We start from the raw sequence: 21,311 nt of genomic DNA on the forward strand, positions 1-21,311 counted from the left end.
GTTTTTCTGTAAAGTCGCTTGTAAATATTGGTGGTTGTGCGGGTTGTTGGGGCTTGTTTCTGAAGTGTAGTTGCTTATTTGTGCTTGTTAACTAATGTTAAACTAGTGGTTCTTGGACATTTTCTCTTATATGCTCTTATATGTTGATGAAATGAATACACAGGACCCCAATGGAAACAAGGCTGCAAGGACTTTTTTTGTTTATCCTTTTAGACCAAGTGTTGTTTTGGATTTTTTTCTAATAAAATATTCAATCAATCAAACTCATGTGGTCTTGCTTCTTTTGAACTTGTTTTTCATAGTCATGGTTGCTTGTTTCTCTCGCAAAAAAAACTGGCAACACTGGTTGGGGTCCCAACGTGGGTCCTAAGTCAACGTGGGAGACACGAAAACGTGAAGTTGTTGTGAAATGAATGTTGTGATCTGTGTGGAATTCTGTGTCATCCGGACTATTTCTGTTTTCTCATTCTTTTTTATTTTTACAAAACATATTTGATATCACATTAATGTTAGGTTCCTAACATGATGCCAGGGGAGAATCATTCTAAAACAGCGCTCATCGCAGCGGACGCTACGGTCAATGGAACAGTTTGTCAGAACTGCTCTGTTTTACATGAGGTACAAACAACTTTCTTTATTCATTACGTATACTTATAGTACGTTTATCAACAGTGTCCCTCATGTGGAACCTGGAAACATAAGAATACACAGCTGATTCATAGCTGAAGTGTAAATAAACTTCATACACTGTAGTGTACATTCAACATTGGTAACGCGTTGGACTGTGTTTGTTTTGATTTGTGGGTAAACAGGATATGGTGGGCACCAAGGAGGAGTGGGCACGTCGGTGTTAAATTGTCTATTTCCCCCCAAAATGTTAAAAATTAGAATATTTGTAAAATGTCTTTAAGTAAAGTAAACATGATTAGAACATACTTAGACATTCGACAATTAATGTCTAATATTTCTACAATTGCTATAAAACCTGTATATCCAGTCATTTTGGGGCATAAACAATACGTTGAAGAATATAATTAAGTCTGATAATGATGTGCCTGCATGTTCACATCATGTATACTTTACATTACTTAAGACCATTTTTAAAATATTGTATTGTATTCTTAAGGACAAAATAGCCAATTTTACATCAAGGTTCCCAGATGTCCCTATAGTGCCCACCCATCCTGTATCCGTTTTGATTTGTGTTAGCTAACCTGACTGATCTAACGGTTCTTTACTGTGTGTTACTGTGTGTTATCAGAGTCTAAAGGAGTATGTGGCATCTTTTCTGACACTGAAACAAAACATCACGGGCTCAGAGTAAGTAGTTCATATTAACTGTCTACTCTACACCACCTGCTAAAAGTAAAGCAGAACATTATTGTCTCATGATCAATTGGTACATAATAACTTAACCAAGCAGAAATAGCAGATCTACAAGCTTACCACGTGTGGTGTGACACGTTGTAAGCTTGTAGATCAGCTATTTCCGCTATTTAAAAAAATATATACAAAGACATATTTAATAAAGTTACTTGTCATATACATTTTGATTACAAAGCCTAAAAGGCAAACATAAATAACACATTGATTCATATGTTCCTGAATGTTCAGTGCCAAAAACACATTGTAATCGTTAATCGCAATCATCTGTACGACAACTAATCGTCAACTTAAATGTTGTAATCGTGACAGACAGCCCTAATTGTATGTGCAAACAAGTAACCCATGTTTGATGTGTCTTCTTACGCAGTGAAACCATCAGACTCCAGAAACAACTAGAAGATCTCCAGGCTAAAGTGGTTTCTCTCGAGAAACAAAATGAAGATTATTGCGCTTTGCAAAAAGAGCTGGAAGAAAATAAAGTATGTAATACTTCCTAATGAAGACGTGTGTGCTTTCAGCAAACATTTACAACTTTTTTCCCTCTTGCCCTTTGTCATAAAACTTGTTTTAATATGTTTTCATAGAGTTCTCTCAAGGCATATGAAAAGATGTCTGAAGAGGCGGAGAAACGGAAGGAAGAGAACAACAAAACGATGGCACTGTAAGAGACGATATCATTCGTTACAACAACATCGCACCTTTTAACAAACTAAGACCGGGAACGCATCTGTGTCATTTTTTTAATTTGAGCTAAAAAGCAGTATTTTACACTTTGGCTATTCAAAAATAGCAGATCTACAAGCTCATAGCGCGGCGCTACGAGCTTGTAGATCTGCTCATTTTGAAAAATCGTGAAAACTTGTGCAAACCTTTTGAATATATATATTTTTGCGAACATTTGTAACTCAAATCTTTGCATCTGGGGGTCCCTGGAACAACATATTTTGAGATGGGGGGGGTCCGCGGCCAAATACATATCATTTTGGGGGTCCTTGACATGAAAAAGTTTGAGCACCACTATATACCTATATAGAAACATACATTTTTCAGAATACTTTTGGGATTTAGAAGACATTTGAAGAATCGGCTTCAGGTTTTAATGGATTCATTTAGGGATAAATCCTCTTCGTACAATCTTATGTGGTGACCTTAATTGTGTGCTTTTAGTGAATTAAATGCAATTAAATAGGGTTGTTATGTAAAAGTAAAGCAGAACATTGTCTCATGATCAATTGGTACATAAGAACTTCACCAAGGCTGACAAGGCACTGGAGCACACAGTTTTTTGAATGTTTCTTTATTGTAGGTGTGAACAAGTAACCCATGTTTGACGTGTCTTACGCAGTGAAACCATCAGACTCCAGAAACAACTAGAAGAGCTCCAGGCTAAAGTGGTTTCTCTCGAGAAACAAACTGAAGATTATTTCACTTTGCAAAAAGAGCTGGACGAAAACAAAGTACGTAATACTTCCTAATGAAGAAAGGTGTGCTTTCAGCAATTATTTTCAGCTTTTGTTTCCTGTTGCCCTGAACATAAAAGTATTTTAAAATGTTTTCATAGAGTTCTCTAAAGGCATATGGAAAGATGTCAGAAGAGTTGGGGAAACTGAAGGAAGAGAACAACAAAACAATAGCACTGTAAGAGACAATATCATTCAGTACAACACTATACAAGAATCATTTCCATTGCAGAATTTTGACTGTTATGTTTCTTGTGTTTAAGGAGGACACAACTTGAGAAGCAGCTAAGAGATGTAGAAGGTGATTATAAATGACTAATTTGTGCAAATTTGAATTTCACTTTTTATACATTATATTTGTATGCATAAAATGTCACAAACCATAACTGTATTATATATAATGTATGTATTTATAACTGTGTGTGTTTGTATGAATACAAATTACCTCTTGACTCTATAGAAATGACAGAAAAGCAGAACCTTGAGAATGCCCAGATGAAGAGAGAGAAGGCCTCACTTGAAAATGAGTTACTGAAAACACAGGTAAGCAATGAACTGAAACCTATAGGACTGGACAATAGAGCTCACCCACTTGCCAGTGTCAGGGTAAATCTTAATAGTATATGAACACATACAAATGTAAACAATCTGATTATCAGTTTATTTGCAGAGGTCAAATCATACGGTTAAAATGGTTACTTGCTTGCTATGTGGTTAGGGTTAGGCTAGGTTAAGTAGATACAACTCTCACCTTCCCCGACATAGAAAGTGGACTCTGAGTCTTAGTGTTGAGCCCTGGGCTTGATATACAACCTATATTGGATGAGATACTGGGTGGGAAGTCCTGTACTTGGATACATACCTTAATCTCTATAATGTTGTTTTTACTTCAGGCATCTTTGAAGACATCTGAGGAATTAGCAGCTCAAGTTGAAAAATTGAGAGAGGAAAATGCCAAGACAGCTACGATGTAAGCATTTTCATACTGTATTACACATTTTTGAATCTGTAATTTAACATGCAGGAATTTTGTCCATTTATCTTGCATTTGTTGGTGGGCAAACAAAAAAAATAAATTATAAATATTATTTTGCATTGTTATCTGCCTCAACAGAAAAAGTGATCTTGAAAATCAACTAAGACTCTTTGAAGGTGAGTGTTAAAACACTTGTTTCTCAACGTCGGGTCCGGGGACCACCAGGGGGGTCCAAGTAGACCCTTTACGGGTCTGTAACTCTGAGAGTGTACAAAACTCTGTGAGAGTGTAGAACTTAATTGAATGAGTGTATATGACGGCACCCATTTAATGTCTTCTTCATTTCTTTGTGTCCAGAATCAAATCGACATAAAAGTGATCAAATATCCCAGCTGGCAAGAGACAAGATTCTGCTAGAGAGAGAGTTACAGGACTTTCAGGTACAGCAATTGGCTCTTTTCTTTTTCTACTGTACGAAATGGTGGTCAAGCTGTCTACAACAGTTTATGTATGTATGTATGTAGTATTTCTTTCGGTGAACTATCCCTTTTAAGTTAAAGTAACTCATTGAAACTCTTGCCACACTGAATACATTTGAAAGGGGTTTCTCTACTGTGGAGATGCTGGTGTCTCTTCAGACGAGCTATTCTGGACTGGTTGCCACACAGTTTTCAAGGGAAATGTTTTTCTACCATGTGGATACGTTGGTGTGTCTCCAGGTTCCTTAACACACTGCACCTCTTGTCCCACCGTTTACAGTGGAAAGGGTTTTCTCTCATTTTCGCATATGTTTGTACTTTAAAAATGGCATTGTTGTGTTGTTGGGGCTTCTCGTCTCGGTGTCATCACCTCACCTCTACTAACCCGGGGGGAAAAGCGCTGCTTGCCCCCCCATGGGTTCCCAGAACTCAGAGTTTAGTACTACCTTTGGTGCAGGACACAAACAAACCCGGAAAACCTTACATTTGGGTGGGTGAACCTTGAAATACATTTCACGGTTCACCCACTTTTTTACCTTGTAAACCTGTGATGTGACAATAAACCTGATTCTGACACGGCATGGTTCCTTAGTGCTTGTAGTTGAAAAGGGTTATATGTGAACAAAATATTTCTTGTGAATGTCACTTTAGAAACCTTTGTCATCTTTTTATTTGACAAGCGCCTGGTCCAAGAGATTTAACAACTCCCCTTTTAATGTCACATCAATCATGCTTCTAGGATTGCTTGATTTGAACACTTTGTTCTTTGTTCCAGGTCAGACTGAGGCGATTAGAGCGAGAGAGAATTAAAGGTAAGAATATTGGGTAGTATTTATGTATAACATTAACATAAATAAGAATAACATAAATCACATTTCACTGCTGTTGGATCAAAAACAGATTAACCCTTTTAAGACCTGGAACGCATCTGTGTCATTTTTAGATTTGAGCTAAACAAGCATTATTTTACACTTAGGCTATTAAAAAATAGCAGATATACAAGCTCATAGCACGGCACCGAGTGCCGCGCTACGAGCTTGTAGATCTGCTATTTTTGAAAAATCGTGAAAATGTGTGAAGATTTTTAACTGGAATCTTTGCATCTGGGGGGGTCCCTGAAACAAAAGATTTTGAGGTGGGGGTTGGCGGCCAAATACATAATTTTAGCGGTCCTTGACATGAAAAGGTTTGAGAACCACTGATATAGAAACTCTCGTTTTTCAGAATACTGTTAGGATTTAGAAGACATTTCTAGAATCGGCTTCAGGTCTCAGGGGTTAAAGGCTCAAGAAAGGAGCAAAAACAAGAAAGATATCTTAAAAAAGAAACATATTTGTGAGTGACAGTAGTCTCTTCTGTGTTAAGATGTATGCAAACACTGATTACGATACGATACGATAATACTTTATTGTCAGTTCACACTGAAATTTTTTGTTTTTGGACAGAATGTAAGAGCGTATCTACTCAAGCAACCCCACCTGAAGAACATAAAGTAGATAAAGGTATGTACAGCATTTAGCTTAAGATTGTTTGTTTGGATATACATGATCTCACTCACTGTCTTTTAAAAGTTGAGCAGTTTGTGTTATTGAGGCATCATATTGATATTGTGTGTGTGTGTGTGTGTGTGTGTGTGTGTGTGTGTGTGTGTGTGTGTGTGTGTGTGTGTGTGTGTGTGTGTGTGTGTGTGTGTGTGTGTGTGTGTGTGTGTGTGTGTGTGTGTGTGTGTGTGTGTGTGTGTGTGTGTGTGTGTGTGTGTGTGTGTGTGTGTGTGCGCTCCACAGAGAAGTTCTGGAGGCTACTAGAGAATCTGTGGCAATGTGTGGAGCCCCAGAAATCAAAGATGGCAAACACACTGCACTTCCCTGGTAAGACATTGTTATTCTCAATATTTGATTGGTATAATAGTAGTGTCATTGTCCCTTTATCACTAGCCCTTTTAAACATGAAGTCATTGATTCCCACCACAACCTTAAACCCCCAAAAATACTTGTTTTCTATTGATTAGTCACCCCCATGGAGACTAGAATTCATGGATATTGTTTTGTTTCTGTCGCATTCCTAAGCCAATAATTTGATGACCAGCGGACCGGTAGGCAGCCGTTTCCGGTAGGAGATACAAAGGAGAATCATTGTGTCTCCTACCGGAACCACTGACAACAAAATATCCATGAATTCAAGTCTCCATGGACTGACCAATCGATAGAAAGAAAGTCATTTTGGGGGTGAACTCCCTTTAACCCTTTAAGACCGGGAACACATCTGTGTGATTTTAGATTTCTTTGGCTATTCAAAAATAGCAGATCTACAAGCTCATAGCGCGGCACCGAGTGCCGCGCTATGAGCTTGTAGATCTGCTATTTTTGACATTTTTGAAAATCTTGGAATATTATTTTTAAATTTTATAATATAACATAAATATATAACATTTGTAAAATATTTAGTTCTTTTGAGTTACAAATGTCAAAAAAAGAAAAAGAAATCTAATATTTGCACAAATGTTCATGATTTTTTCAAAAATAGCCCAAAGAAATCTTAAAATGACAGATGCGTTCCCGGTCTTAATGGGTTAAAACACACAAGGTAAAATGTCATCCCAACCTATGGCTTTGTGTTTGTAATTCAGAATAGCTCTGTGCTGTCTTTTGTTATTTCAGAGGCCACTTGCCAGCTTACACGCACCTCTTCCTCAGCAAACAGCCCCCCTCGGCCGGCTACATGTGAGACATCCCAGCCTGCTCCTGGCAAACTCCATGTACCCCACCAGCACCCCCTAGAGACTAAAACGATTTATGCACCTTTGAGGCATAATCCAACCGTGCCACAACCCATTAAGAGCCAATCTTCTCCGCAACATAAAGGTGGTAAGAAGCACACGCCAAAGAAAGGCAAGGGTCAATCTGAGAAACACTCGACAGAAGACGGCTCCATTTACACAGACAGCAGCTCAAGTATTCAGGGACATGAGAGCAACGTTGAGAAGCCTCGACGTGGTTCGTCCGTCCAGAAGATATTGGACTTGTTTAGGCCCTTGCCTCAGTGTATATCACCCATCCCCATGGTAACAATTCATTACATTTCATTTGATGTGTATTCTTTGTATTTCAGTATTTTGTTCATTGATAGGTGTTTGCTTGTTATGATGGTTTCACCGTACAATTATATCGGGTGCAACTTGCTGATTTTATAATCCACCGTACTTTTTAGACCAATTGAAAGACAAATTCAGAAGCCAGTAAAAATGTGAATTGTATCATAATTGAAGCAATCATGAAAAAAGTATTTCATGAAGAAAAATCCCTCACACTGCTCTTGCTCAGCAGCATCAGTTTTTATTCAAATTGACACAAATTGTCAATTTGAATAAAAACTGATTTTTGTTCATGAAATACTTTTTTCATGATTGCTTCAGTTCAGTTGTCACTGTCCAACACACCTGCATCTGATTGAAGTGGCTGTGTGAATATTTTCTTTGCATAGATAATGTATCCTAATTAGAATTTCTGATTCCTTACAATTTCTTTTAGGACATAGATGTTGACCAGCCGGAGGCAGGGAGTGGAGAGAAGGAGTGCCCTACTAAACCTATAGATGAGTCTCCTCTTCAACAAGAGGATTCTATGCTCATTGCAGCACCTGAATCCTCTGCTCTAACTTTAGATCAGACTATGGGCTCTCCGGTGAAAACAGAAGACATCATAATGATGGAGTCAAGCCACCACCATGCACCTCCCTCTATGCCACCAACAGATACGACTGAACCAAACTTGGCAACGCCTGCATCAAGCCATCATCCAGAGCCCTCTGCACCTCTGACGCAGACTGCAGAATCGCCAGATGGAGCGAAACAGAAGGTAGAATTTCCAGTGCAAATGATCCCAAACATTTTGGGCCACATGAGCAGAATGGCAGGACTTTAAAAGAAAGCAAAACACACAGTACAGATTTCAGTCTTTGTTAATGTATCGGTGGTTGGTTATGATGGTATCACCGACAGTCAGTGTTGTGCAAGTTACTTTTAAAATAGTTATAGTTACTGCTCTCAAAAAAGTAACTTTACTAGTTACTAAATTATAAAAGTAACTACCGGTAGTTACTTTAAACTTTAAAAATAATAATAATACAAATTTATATACGTTTTTTCTCTACCATCCCTGCAGTGTTAGAGAGATATTCTAACTGCGATGGGAAGCATGTCCCCAACAACATACCTGGCAATCAGTTTAGTTGAGATTGGACTCTGGATGACATGCTGTGGCAATTAAAAAAAAACGTTTTTTGGCTTTTTAGATGGAGTAGCTCCATCTGGGTCACTGCCGGTGGTAGAGACGGTGGGGTCTTTGGTGACTAGTTTTATAGCCTGTCCTGCACACAGTTCACATTTGTCCACAGTATTTTTAGTGTCCTTAATCTCCACAAATTCAAAATAAACATTTCCAAGCTGCAAACTAAAGCTGCTCTGACTGTCGCTGAGGCTTGCATTTGCCATTTTGTTTGTGTTTGTGTGTGTGTGTGTGTGTGTGTGTGTGTGTGTGTGCAGTGTTGGGAAAGTTCACTTAAAATATGAACTAGTTCAAAGTTCAGTTCACAAATTTTAAAATGAACTAGTTCAAAGTTCAGTTCATAATTAAAAATTTTGAACTAAAGTTCATGGTTCAAAAAATGAACTAGTTCAGTTCTTTTTCGTTCTTTTTTTCTCCAATATATATTAGTGCTGTCAGGCGATTAAAATTTTTAATCGCGATTAATCGCATGATTTGTGTAGTTAATCGCACGATTAATCGCATATTAATCGCATATTTTTTATTGTCTCAAACTTGAATGATGAACTGAAAAGCAGTGCATTGTATTGTATATGGAGCAGGATGCATCCAAATATATTATTTATTATTACTATACTTTTATTATTTATCCAATACATTATAAAACCAATGTTATTTATTTAATTTTCTTATACATTATATCCTCTCTGGTGTACAGCAGTGGTTCTCAACCTGGGGGTCGCCAAATAATTTGGGGGGGTCGCCAGATTTTTTGGTGAATTTGAAAAAAAAAAAAAAAAAAAGTTTTTTTTTTTTTTTTTTTTTTTTTACAAAATATTTTTTTATGTTATCATTAATTCATGTTTTATCAGTTAATTTACTCAATTTACCCACTTTTTGCAAAAATGTTTTGATAATAAACAATTATCAAATAACCTATTGTAATTAAATAACCTTCGCGCGCGCGAACGGGACCGCGCGCGCGCACGCGGGGGGTCGCGGGAAATAATATCATTATTTTGGGGGTCGCGGCCTGAAAAGGTTGAGAACCCCTGGTGTACAGTACATACACAAAGCACCCTATATTTATTATTTCCAGTGGTGTAAAGTAACTAAGCACATTTATTCAAGTACTGTACTTAGGTACAATTTTGAGGTACTTTTACTTTACTAGAGTATTAGCAGTTTTCAGTACTTACTTACTTCTACTCTACATCTCAGAGGCAAATATTGTACTTATTTTTAATTATTTGAAAACTTGAGTTACTAGTTACTTAGTAGATTTTACAAATACATGTATCACTTCAGCCCTATTTAAGTTTTGGATATTGGAAAATAGCCGATCTACAAGCTCACAACAGGTCACGGTGCAACACAGTGAGCTTGTAGATCAGGGGTAGGCAATTGAGATAAGCCTAGGGCCAATATCACTCCCAGACATTCCATCGCGGGCCGGGCCTCCCCGCGAACATGCACGCGCGCGCAGCGCGCGTGCATGTGCGTGCACAACACGTGCAACATTTTTCGGGTCTAATTCGGGTCTAATTCGGTCTAATTCGGGTCTAATTTGGGTCTAATTCGGTTCTGTTTGACCAATATAAATCAACATTTTTTCCGGTTTAAATATCAGCACAGGCGATTTTTCTGGTGATTTTTTTTTTCTTCTTCATTTTCCTCTAATCTAGCTATAAAATGTTATAAATCCTTTAAAATGCATCGTGTTTATGAGTGCATGATTTCAAAAGTGGGTTCAGGTTCTATGAAATAAGTATTTATAATTATTTTAACATTCATTTTTAATACTTTTTTTATAACACTTTTCAGTAAATCATTCATACTGTATCTTTCTGTATTTGGATATAATAGATATCGGTCTGATACTGTATAAAAATAAAATCCCTCCCCCCAAAAAAAAATCAAAAAAAAAAAATTCTAAAAAAAAAAAAAATTTTTTTTTTTTTTTTTTTTCAAAATTATCTCACGGGCCAGATATTATTTCTGGGGGGCCAATTTCGGCCCGCGGGCCGCCTATTGCCGACCCCTGTTGTAGATCTGCTATTTTCTAAAGATTTTCATTAATCTTGGGGGGGGGGCTGGGGGCTTGTCAAAGTGAGTGTATGACACTGTTAACATCAAAAGCCAGGTGCAGAAGTCCACTTTTAATCCCAAAATAAAGTCGGGGCGGACGTCCAGACTACAATATGACGTTCATTCAGAGGTTCGGGGGCCGGGGCTACCGTCCTAAAGTCGGCTGTAGGCTACGGTGCTACGACGCATCAGCCACGGACATGTTGTTGTGACATCCCAAACTCATTTCGCCGTTCCGCGGTGTTTACTTATTAATTCAGCCCAGCTTCAAGTAAATTTTTGTCGGCAGTGAAGCCAAGGAAACAACACCGAATCTTTGGAAGAGACACAAGTCAACTTGTGGCCGGAAATGAGCTTTGCAGAGCGGATAAAGTGTCAGCTCTTCGCCCTGACCGAGTGGCCGTAACTGTCTGTGCTGCTCACTAGCTGTCGCTGCAATGAGACTGTTCACTCGGAGTCGGACTCCGCGCTGCGCATATGAATGTTTAGACACCGCCTGGAAAGACTGGTGACGCGAGGTTAGACACCGCCTTGCTTTTCTCTTTTTTGGCTGATGGTGCGTTCAAGACGCCTCAGAAACACAGAATAGGATGAAATACAACATGACAAACAGATGTAACCATGGAAATTTGGGACACTCTTGAACGAAGTTAAACTGTGAGAGAACGCCGTTCACAAACACCAGAATGAACGCGTTCACGATAACGTTCATCTAGCGGATATACAGTACGTTCAGTTCACGTTCGCCCAAAATATGAACGAGTTCATGAACGATCGTTGTGTGTGTGTGTGTGTGTGTGTGTGTGTGTGTGTGTGTGTGTGTGTGTGTGTGTGTGTGTGTGTGTGTGTGTGTGTGTGTGTGTGTGTGTGTGTGTGTGTGTGTGTGTGTGTGTGTGTGTGTGTGTGTGTGTGTGTGTGTGTGTGTGTGTGTGTGTGTGTGTGTGTGTGTGTGTGTGTGCGCGCGCGCGTGCGTGCGTGCGTGTATTTTCCCCATAAGGCAAGACCCGCCCAACTCTCTCTGAGTGGCTTACCCTGAAATCTTACCCTACGCTAACCAATCATCACTCCTCATCACTCCTTATGGCATAGATAATGTATCCTAATTAGAATATCTGATTCCTTACAATTTCTTTCAGGACAGAGACGTTGACCAGCTGGAGGCAGGGAGTGGAGAGAAGGAGTGCCCTACTAAACCTATAGATGAGTCTCCTCTTCAACAAGAGGATTCTTTGCTCATTGCAGCACCTGAATCCTCTGGTCTGGCTTTAGATCAGACTATGGGCTCTCCGGTGAAAACAGAAGGAGACATCATAATGATGGAGTCAAGCCACCACCATGCACCACCCTCTATGCCACCAACAGATACGACTGTAGTACCCTCACCGCTCACACCTGAACCAAACTTGGCAACGCCTGCGTCAACCCATCATTCAGAATCCTCTGTACCTACAGTACCTCTGACGCAGACTGCAGAATCGCCAGTGGGAGTGAAACAGAAGGTAGAATGCATTTCCAGTGCAAATGCTCCCAAGCATTTTGGGCCACATGAGCAGAATGACAGGACTGTAAAAGAAAGCAAAATACACAGTACAGATTTGAGTCTTTGTTAATTGATCGGTGGCTGGTTATTGATTGAAGCCTTTATTTATTCTAGAAAAGAGCATTGCGGTTTACCCTCATTTGCAGTGCTGTCGAGATTACATACACAAAAATCAACAATTAAGACATATACAGATATAAAACACAGAAACAACAAAAAATATAATAACAGAAAATGTGTAAGTTAAAAACAATTACATGGTGAGGTAGGGATATTTATGGTTGGTTATGATGGTATCACCTAGAATTATGCTTATTTTTTGAAACTTGCTGATTATATAATACACAGTACGTTTTTGACCAATTGAAAGACAAATTCAGAAGTCAGTAACAGTTTTAATGTATCATAATTGCATTTCTAATTCCTTACAATTTCTTTTAGGACATAGATGTTGACCAGCTGGAGGCAGGGAGTGGAGAGAAGGAGTGCCCTACTAAACCTATAGACGAGTCTCCTCTTCAACAAGAGGATTCTTTGCTCATTGCAACACCTGAATCCTCTGGTGTAACTTTAGATCAGACTATGGGCTCTCCGGTGAAAACAGAAGACATCGTAATGATGGAGTCAAGCCACCACCATGCACCTCCCTCTATGCCACCAACAGATTCGATTATAGTACCCTCACTGCTCACACCTGAACCAAACTTGGCAACACCTGCATCAAGCCGTCATCCAGAATCCTCTGCGCCTCTGATGCAGACTGTTGAATTGCGAAGAGTGGGCCCGCCACTTCCTCCTCTACTAGCCCCTCTAAGCGCAACACCTCTAAGGACGTTTAACCCAATCAATCCAAAACAGAAGGTAGAAGGCATTTCCAGTGCACCTGCATCAAGGCGTCATTCCGAATCCTCTGCACTTCTGACACCGACTGCAGAGTCACCAGTGGGAGTGAAACAGAAGGTAGAATGCATTTCCAGTGCAAATGATCCCAAACATTTTGAGCAACATGACCAGAATGACACAACTTTAACATTAAGCAAAACACACAGTACAGATTTCAGTCTTTGTTAATTGATCGGTGGTTGGTTATGATGGCATCACCTACAGTTATGCCTATTGGTTGAAACTTGCTGATTATATACCGTAATCTACAGTACTTTTTTTGACAAATTGAAAGACAAATTCAGAAGCCAGCAAAATATGTTAATGTATCCTAATTGAATTTCTAATTCCTTACAATTTCTTTCAGGACAGAGATGTTGACCAGCTGGAGGCAGGGAGTGGAGAGAAGGAGTGCCCTACTAAACCTATAGATGAGTCTCCTCTTCAACAAGAGGATTCTTTGCTCATTGCAGCACCTGAATCCTCTGGTCTGGCTTTAGATCAGACTATGGGCTTTCCGGTGAAAACGGAAGACATCATAATGATGGAGTCAAGCCACCACCATGCACCACCCTCTATGCCACCAACAGATACGTCTGTAGTACCCTCACCGCTCACACCTGAACCAAACTTGGCAACGCCTGCATCAAGCCATCATTCAGAATCCTCTGTACCTCTGACACAGACTGCAGAATCACCAGAGGGAGTGAAACAGAAGGTAGAATGCATTTCCAGTGCAAATGATCCCAAACATTTTGAGCAACATCACCAGAATGACAGGACTGTAAAAGAAAGCAAAATACACAGTACAGATAACGGAGAAGCGAACATTAATCAAAAGCATATGCCGACTAGCCAGTGTTCTGAAGCTCTATCATCGTCATCATCTTCCTCATCAGACATAGTAGTCCTTGTTGAGATATCCTCATTAACCGTTGACAGTAGTCCGTCTAACACCATAGAGCCTGAAATAGCAGTCTCTGTGGATAAGGGTACCTCAGAATCGCTAGTAGTCATTCACACTCAAGGAGATACTGGAGGTTCGTTAGAAGAGGATACTCAAGAGAGAGAATCAAACGTGGATGTAGTAGAAGGCATTAATAATGTCACACCTGAAGTAATCTGTATTAGTGGTGATGACAGAGCATCACTTGATGAAAGTGATGCCATAGAGAGACAGTCAGGTACTTCAACAGTACGTCTAACCCAGAATAAAAGCATACATACTTTATGCAGGAGTCTAAGTCCAAACTGTCTGCTCCCCATGGTGGGAGTACAACAACTGAAACCTCAAATTGAAATGGCAAATGTTGATGTTGCATCTCAAACCAAGAGTGTTAATTCCATAGCTGACAAGAAAACTCAGGGTCACACTCCCACAAATGGAATTACGGATTCAATTCCATCTGTGATTGAGCAACCCAGCCCAGTCATGACTCAACCAGAGGCCACTCTGACGAGTACAGTAGCATGTTCACCTGCAGAAACGTCCACTACGCCACAGCAACCACAGTTCATAGGCGAAGTCCGCTTCGAAATGGGCCCGCCACTTCCTCCTCTACTAGCCCCTCTAAGTGCAACACCTCCAAGGACGTTTAAGTCAATCAATCCAAAGCAGGCTATCGGAAAACTTTCATTTCCCTCACCCATGGAGAAACTGCCTTCTCCTCTGACCCTGATTCACACCACTCCGCCTCAGTCCAGTGTGGCTCCCATGTCCCCACTTCAGTTTGGTTCTGCCACTCCAAAACATGCTCTTCCGGTTCCTGGTCGCCTGCCTTCATCCGCGTTGAATTCCTCCTCTCCTTCAACCTCCAGCCCCTCACAGGAGAATTCCATGAGGATGCTTGATACCATGTATCCGGAACTATCCGCTGGCGCCCGTACGCTAAGCATCCTCCGGGGAAATGTCGGTCTCAAAATGTGTTCTTCAGACAGTGGGACGATGGCCACGGCGACGGTCAGTCAATCATCTGGCTTCATCAACTCCTCTCCAACAGCCTTCACCAAGGCGGAGGTGAGAGGAGAGAAGAGGCATGCAGTGGAGCCTCTTGAGAAAAGTTCCAAATGGCGACGGCTAGAAGGCTGCTCTGTTGCTCCTACCCGAAAGTTGCTGTACCCCTCTGCCCCAAGTAGCCCTAATGAAAGCGCTTCACCTCGGGATTCCGTGCCTCAGGGACCCGATGAGATGGCCTGCCAATCTGGGGAAGGTAGTAAGATGCGGATAGTCAATGCCCTCGAGAAAATGGAAGCCTGTTGTTTTGATCTGCTGCCTGTAATCAATAGTCATTTGTATGTGGGGAACCTGTCCAAGAAGCCTGTTCTGAGAGATGTGGAGAAAGAGGTCATCTCTGAGTTCTGCCGAACAAGTTGGGTAAGTCTGCTTTTATTATCTAACGTGGGGCTTTAAAGCTGCACTATGTAACTTTCCTCTTCTGAAATTCTTCCCATTGAGCTAATGGAGTCTACTTGCTGAGGGGATAAATTGAGACTCAGATCCTGTGTCTAGGTGAGACATTTGACACAATCTAAACGTCTCAATAGAAGAGCAGGGATACAAAATACAACCACCCCAATTATATAAGTAATATTGTATTAACATACTCTAAATGTATTCATTAAAAAAGTTACATAGTGCCGCTTTTAGGGGGATCTTTTTACACTTTTTTACACTAACACATTGCTAACTCTAGATTGGACATGGCCACCAAATCCATTTTCTGTTTTGAACATTACCAGTGTTGCTATATCTTCTTACTCCATCATTTGAAAGTTGATCCAATGTGTAAAACATATTTTGTGTATGGATTGTATATATTATGTATTTGTAGTTCATTTGTCATCCTAAAATAATGCATAATGCATAATTTATTTATGAGAACATGCATGAAGGAGAAGAGAGTAAGAGACAATGCACAGTACATTCCTCAGTGTTAATGCATCCATTTGCAACTCTGAGAGTTGTGGTTCCATTTGGATACATTTATACACTCTGAGCTCAATTAACAGGATTCTACAGCGTGCAATCAGTTTATTTCTGCCGTGTAGTAAACTATAAAAGAAATGACACCCACCCAATATGAATTTGTGTAATTTTTGTCCTATTAGTTGGCCGACGATATGATTTCATCCATCTTCACCAAGCTGAAAACGGAGAGAGGGACACTCAGTGGGGACTACATGCATGCCCTGTGTAGGGTTCACACGGCAATCTGTCGACAGAGGAGAGACTTGGAGAAGGCTCATATTCTGGCATACAGCATCCTAAGAGAAGGTAAACGCAGGATCTTTTTGATGTTCTTATTTATTCTATACCTTATTTCTCCCTGTATTTTCCAAGGCAAATTCTACAGTTCTGGATTTGGTGCATAAAACAAAAAACCTACCCTAGGGTTGTCTTTGCATAAGGGATTTGACAGAAAAGCAAATATTTGCTTGCACATGCTGATATTCTATGACTGCATTCTGTTTTGATTTACCACCTTCAAATATCAATACCAAATCACAAAAACATCCCCCCCCTTTTTTTTCTTTCTGATAGATATCCTATATTAATAAAACAAATCTGAAAAATGAAGCTGGATTGATTACTGATTGACTATTATACAATCTTCCCATGCATGGTGAACAGTAAGACATGTGTGACTACAGTAACGCTTGCTTTTTGCATTCTTGTCTTTACTGCTACAGATTTTCCGGACGCTGCTAAGCTTATTCTGTTTATAGTAACCACATGGCCCAGTGTACTGTCACACAAGAGCAGTCTGTGTCAGGCAATACATGCTGTCACCAAACAGAGAGCCCAAGGACTGGTCCTTGACTGCCTTTCAGCTTACCTTGGCTGGGAGAAGGTAAAGCCTCCTCATCCAAGGAGAGATTGCATTTGAGATTTATTGTGTGTGTGTGTGTGGTGTTTATCTTTTGGTAATTGATTTCATTGTCCCCTTTTATAACTGTTCTCTTTTTTTATTTCCTCACCTTTCAGTGGCTTTTTACACCGTTTTTATCCCAGGTTAAAGAGCATTTTATAATTTTTTAAGAGCCACACTTCCCCTGAGCAATACCAAACCTAGCGATGGCAATACTGTGTACTTCAAACAACATGCATTTTAAGTGTGTTCCTGACCTTCATTGCAGATTTGTACACTACATTAATGGTCACGTTTTTGCTCTATCTCTTCAAAGAGCCCACCTGGTGACATTGACCAGTTGATTTCCAGAACAATGTCCGACATGCGGTCTGGGGGGAATCTGACATTCAAAAAACACAGTCGGTGTGGGGATGACCTGGACACGGAGGCCTGGGAGCACGTCTTCACGCTGGATCTTCTCTGTACACACAGGACATGGAAGTGGGCCTTTGAGAATATATTGACGTGAGAATGGGTTTCCTTCAACCTTGCGCAATGACAATTTCTGATCTACAAGCTCAATGTGTCGCACTGCCATTTTTGGTGTGTGACACCAACAAAATATACATTTAAGTGATATTTCTTGTTTTGTAAATACATTGAGCAGACCTCTCCCAGACTTATTTTTTATGTTTTAGTTTTCTTAAATGATAGATACATGTTAATTGTCTTTCTGGATTATCTTTCTTACAAACCTTGCTTTTGTTCTTCCTTTCCTTTAAAAATAAAAAAATAAATACATTAAATTAATTAAATAATAATAATGACAACTTTAGGAGTTGAAAACCTCTCCATCTCAACCAGGCAGGCTTTGGACCAGTTTTGATCATATCTTGTTTTTACAGCGAAGAGTTGTGGCCACTGATGCACACATGGGTGATGCACAGCAAAGAGCATCAGAAGCTGGTCTCTGACGTGACTGTTGCCACTGTCCTCAGACTCATAGGTCAGTTGTTTAATTTAAACTGACGTTTGTTTATTTTAGAAATACATTTTATTATTTTGTATCTGAAAATATATTTTTTATATATCTTTCTTTTTTTATCAGGACGCCTTGGCCAACGGGGAATCAAGGAGAAATGCGTTTCCTCTGTGATAACTGTCGCCCGTGTCATCAACACGTTTGTTAGGCATGCAAAAGCAGAAGGTATGTAACGTGCACTGTATGATATTCAACATTTTGAAGCGTGTTAATTAGCAAAGTGTAGATGGCCCCAGGCCTGTCACAATCATTACATAATCGGATAATCACATTTATTTTTGCATAATCGTCATAATCATTTCCATGTAAAAACATAATACATAAATATATGCCATGTGCAATGTTTTTATTACTATGCCTGGAAAGCTAATAGATGAATTTTTCATTCACATGTTAATTAAAAAACGATAAAATCGTTAATCGCAATTATTTGGATGACAATTAATCGTCAACTTAGATTTCATAATCAGGACAGCCCTAGATGGCCCCATTTTTTATCTGCACATGCATTTTATCCATATCATGGCTTGAAACTGAAATTACTGTCTGCATTAATCAGACTGATGATCACTATCATTATCACTTCTCCCTCCCTGTCTGTATGAGTGGGAGAAAAATGTCCTCATGATATGCATATGTGAGTGAATATATTATTTAACTACAAGCTTACAACGCGTTGAGTTGCAAAGCGTTGTGGGCTTGTAGATCTGCTATTTTTGCTGAATGTTTTTATATGAAAGGCATCACAGGGTAGCCTGGTAAACCCTCCCTCCGGAAATCTCATTTCCATTTGATTTCAGGAGTGAGTCTGGCCTGATCGCCCATTCTGCAATATTGGCTGTGGGCTGGAGTTGGGCGGGAGTAATACCGTTGACTGACAACCCCTTCAGCCAATGATCGTTTTTCCCCTTCAGCCAATCAGCAGTTCACCAGACTAATGTGACGCAACGGGACTTTTGAGACGGCCATGCCCAAAATAGGTTGCCTTATTCGGATACATGTGTGTCACTGCCCGCCCCGGCCGGTTCTCTGAATTTTTATTTTTAAATAGGCTCTGTCATGATTAATTGACCACATATAAGAAGTTAAACAACTACATTCTATCCAAACGATATCTTATAAGTAAATTCCGTGCCTCAAAATAGAAGTTTGAGAGCTTTTTGAAGTAAAAAAACAGCGGAGAAAATAGCGGACAGAAAAGATGGCTGCCGTTCGTGTTTTGTCGGCTGCATTCAGGCTGCACTCGGTGCCATTCGGGCTCACTCGAACTCGCCACCTGATTGGCCAACTGTCGCTGTCAATCACAGAACGATGTGCGACGACGCTGATAGGCTCGTCCGTTTGGCGTACACAGCCAATATTGCAGAATGGCCGATCAGGCCAGACTCACTCCTGAAATCAAATGGAAATGAGATTTCCGGAGGGAGGGTTTACCAGGCTAATCACAGGGTCCTCCATAATCATTGTCTAGCTGACACTAAGTATTGAGATTGGGAGATAAAGATTGTTTGAGTAACTTTTGGACGTGGCTAAACTACGTTTTATCCCTCCCTCCATCAAGGTGTACCATGGGAGGTCCAGTTAGCGGCTGCCTATTGCGTTTATGACCTTTCTCCTAGCAACCCCAAGGAAGCCCTGGAAGCTTTGGCGGAGTGGAGAGGAGAAACGACTCAGAGCGTCCCTGCTGCTGTCACCAGCTGTATCAACCAGATAGCTTCTGTTTGCAGACATGTTAAGAGCTGATGAAGATGCACATGATGCTTGCATAAATGCATATACACCTGCATTGCCAGGAGGTTGAAAGGGATGTTTTTGTCCTTTCTCTATGATTGTTGAATTGTGATTCTGGAAAATGCCAAGCTTAAAAAAATGCATTAGCTGAGATTGTTGGTAAAGCATACAACTATGGTATTCCTATACTTTACTTTTTTAATGCTAGATGCTTAATACAGGTATGGGTAGAATTGCTGTGTGTCTTAACATTTTCTTATGACCTACTCAAGCAATTACATTCTTAGAATGTAATGATGTCTTAGAGTTTAAAATGTCATTGCATTTTCCTTGAACTTGACTAAATACTGGAATAAACTAAATGCAACAAGGGTTGGAAAATAATACATTTTAAGATGGTGTCTATTGAACCAAAAAGGTAATGTAAGAGTCAGAATTGTAACCATTTTAAACCTGTGCCTTAAGTGGTTAAGCAAACCACAGTGTTACATAAGTGTGACGTGACGGATGGGAGACACGAGTGATATTATATTACAGGGGGTTTAAATATGCTATGGCACGTTTCTCTTTAACCACTTGAACCCCAGCATCCCTATTCTGGGGGGAACATTAGCCGAAAATAGCTGATCTACAAGCTGACCGTAGATTGGCTAGTTTCGGCGAAGACATTTGTTATAGAGGGAAAATAAGAGTGCACCAAGTATTGTTGCAACTTTTGTCTGTTTTAAGTGGTTTATCAGGTCAGGTGTTTATTGGCTTAATTAAAATAGTGAACCATCTTTGGATTGAAAATGTAACATCTAAGTTAACTGATCTGATTATTTGAATGATTCATTGTTAAGCACATTAATACAAGTTTCTGATTACATGTTCAGCGCAATCGTGCATGCTCGTTGTATGTAGGCTAAATGCTCACAAAATAAGCCGGTGACACTGATGGAGCTATTATTGCCTTATTGAGCAGACAAACCATTAAGCCATCAATCATTTGGCCCTTATTTGCCAAAGTTACTGCATGCAAAATCTTTAAACGTTTACTCCTCTCAGGCAGGCTAATACTTTGAAGTACATGTGCTACTGTAGTCTGTTTGCTTGTGCATTGTGTTTATGTAAATCTTTGTAAATACGAGATGTTTTGTATTAAAGAAAGCAGATTTACACTTTGTAAAATTGTTGTATAGTAAAACTGTAAAGAGATCATTTTATTTTGCACATTAAAATGTAAAGATTAAAATATATTGTGCTAACACTTTCAACCCTCCCCCCCCTCTCTCTCTCCTTAACATGATAAATACTTAATTGCAATTAAAATATTCTGAGGTTTTTCTGTGTGGTCACATGGATTCCAGGCATAAACAAACTCAAGTTCAACTTTATTGTCACATCACAAGTTTACAGGTGTAAACAAGTGGGTGAATTTCTTTGTCATACTGACGACTGATGATGACAAATTGCATAGGCAGTCTACAATGAAAGACTTCAATTGTGCTTAATTGATACAAATTTGTAATTGTTTGCCTCATCATCAGCCCATACAAAATACTTGGCTTAATTGCCAGATCACTGCTAAATTATTTTTGAATTTACTCCTATCACATTGTATCACGACATGGC

The 21,311-nt window shown here is 39.7% G+C and overlaps 1 protein-coding gene across 4 annotated transcripts; it reads left to right on the top strand.

The window, feature by feature from the left end:
* Positions 1-416: 416 nt before the first annotated feature.
* Positions 417-20,887, top strand: ice1 (KIAA0947-like (H. sapiens)). 4 transcript variants are annotated; one of them, XM_084051872.1, is made up of 25 exons: positions 417-618; positions 1,262-1,320; positions 1,754-1,865; positions 1,971-2,047; positions 2,732-2,843; positions 2,948-3,024; positions 3,110-3,147; positions 3,307-3,389; positions 3,740-3,816; positions 3,961-3,998; positions 4,180-4,262; positions 5,077-5,113; positions 5,747-5,803; positions 6,086-6,169; positions 6,959-7,362; positions 7,829-8,155; positions 11,788-12,150; positions 12,633-13,151; positions 13,441-15,447; positions 16,182-16,347; positions 16,764-16,924; positions 17,259-17,449; positions 17,830-17,930; positions 18,033-18,131; positions 19,528-20,887. In XM_084051872.1, the coding sequence occupies exons 1-25, from the start codon at positions 523-525 to the stop codon at positions 19,707-19,709; spliced, it is 5,550 nt and encodes a 1,849-aa protein (XP_083907998.1). In that variant the 5' UTR covers positions 417-522; the 3' UTR covers positions 19,710-20,887. The 4 variants fall into 4 exon arrangements, with proteins under 4 accessions (XP_083907998.1, XP_083908001.1, XP_083908000.1 ...); XM_084051875.1 differs by having other exon boundaries at positions 13,053-13,151; XM_084051874.1 differs by lacking the exon at positions 11,788-12,150.
* Positions 20,888-21,311: the final 424 nt, after the last annotated feature.

This window comes from Gymnoscopelus microlampas, assembly GCF_963454915.1.
Source record: "Gymnoscopelus microlampas genome assembly, chromosome: 3".
NCBI classification, from domain to species: Eukaryota; Metazoa; Chordata; class Actinopteri; order Myctophiformes; family Myctophidae; genus Gymnoscopelus; species Gymnoscopelus microlampas.

Coding starts and splice junctions, on each gene's coding strand:
- ice1 (XM_084051872.1), top strand. CDS start 523: ATGATGCCAGGGGAGAATCATTCTAAAACAGCGCTCATCGCAGCGGAC. Junction 2,844..2,947: donor AAGAGCTGGACGAAAACAAA/GTACGTAATACT, acceptor ATGTTTTCATAG/AGTTCTCTAAAGGCATATGG. Junction 13,152..13,440: donor CAGTGGGAGTGAAACAGAAG/GTAGAATGCATT, acceptor AATTTCTTTCAG/GACAGAGATGTTGACCAGCT.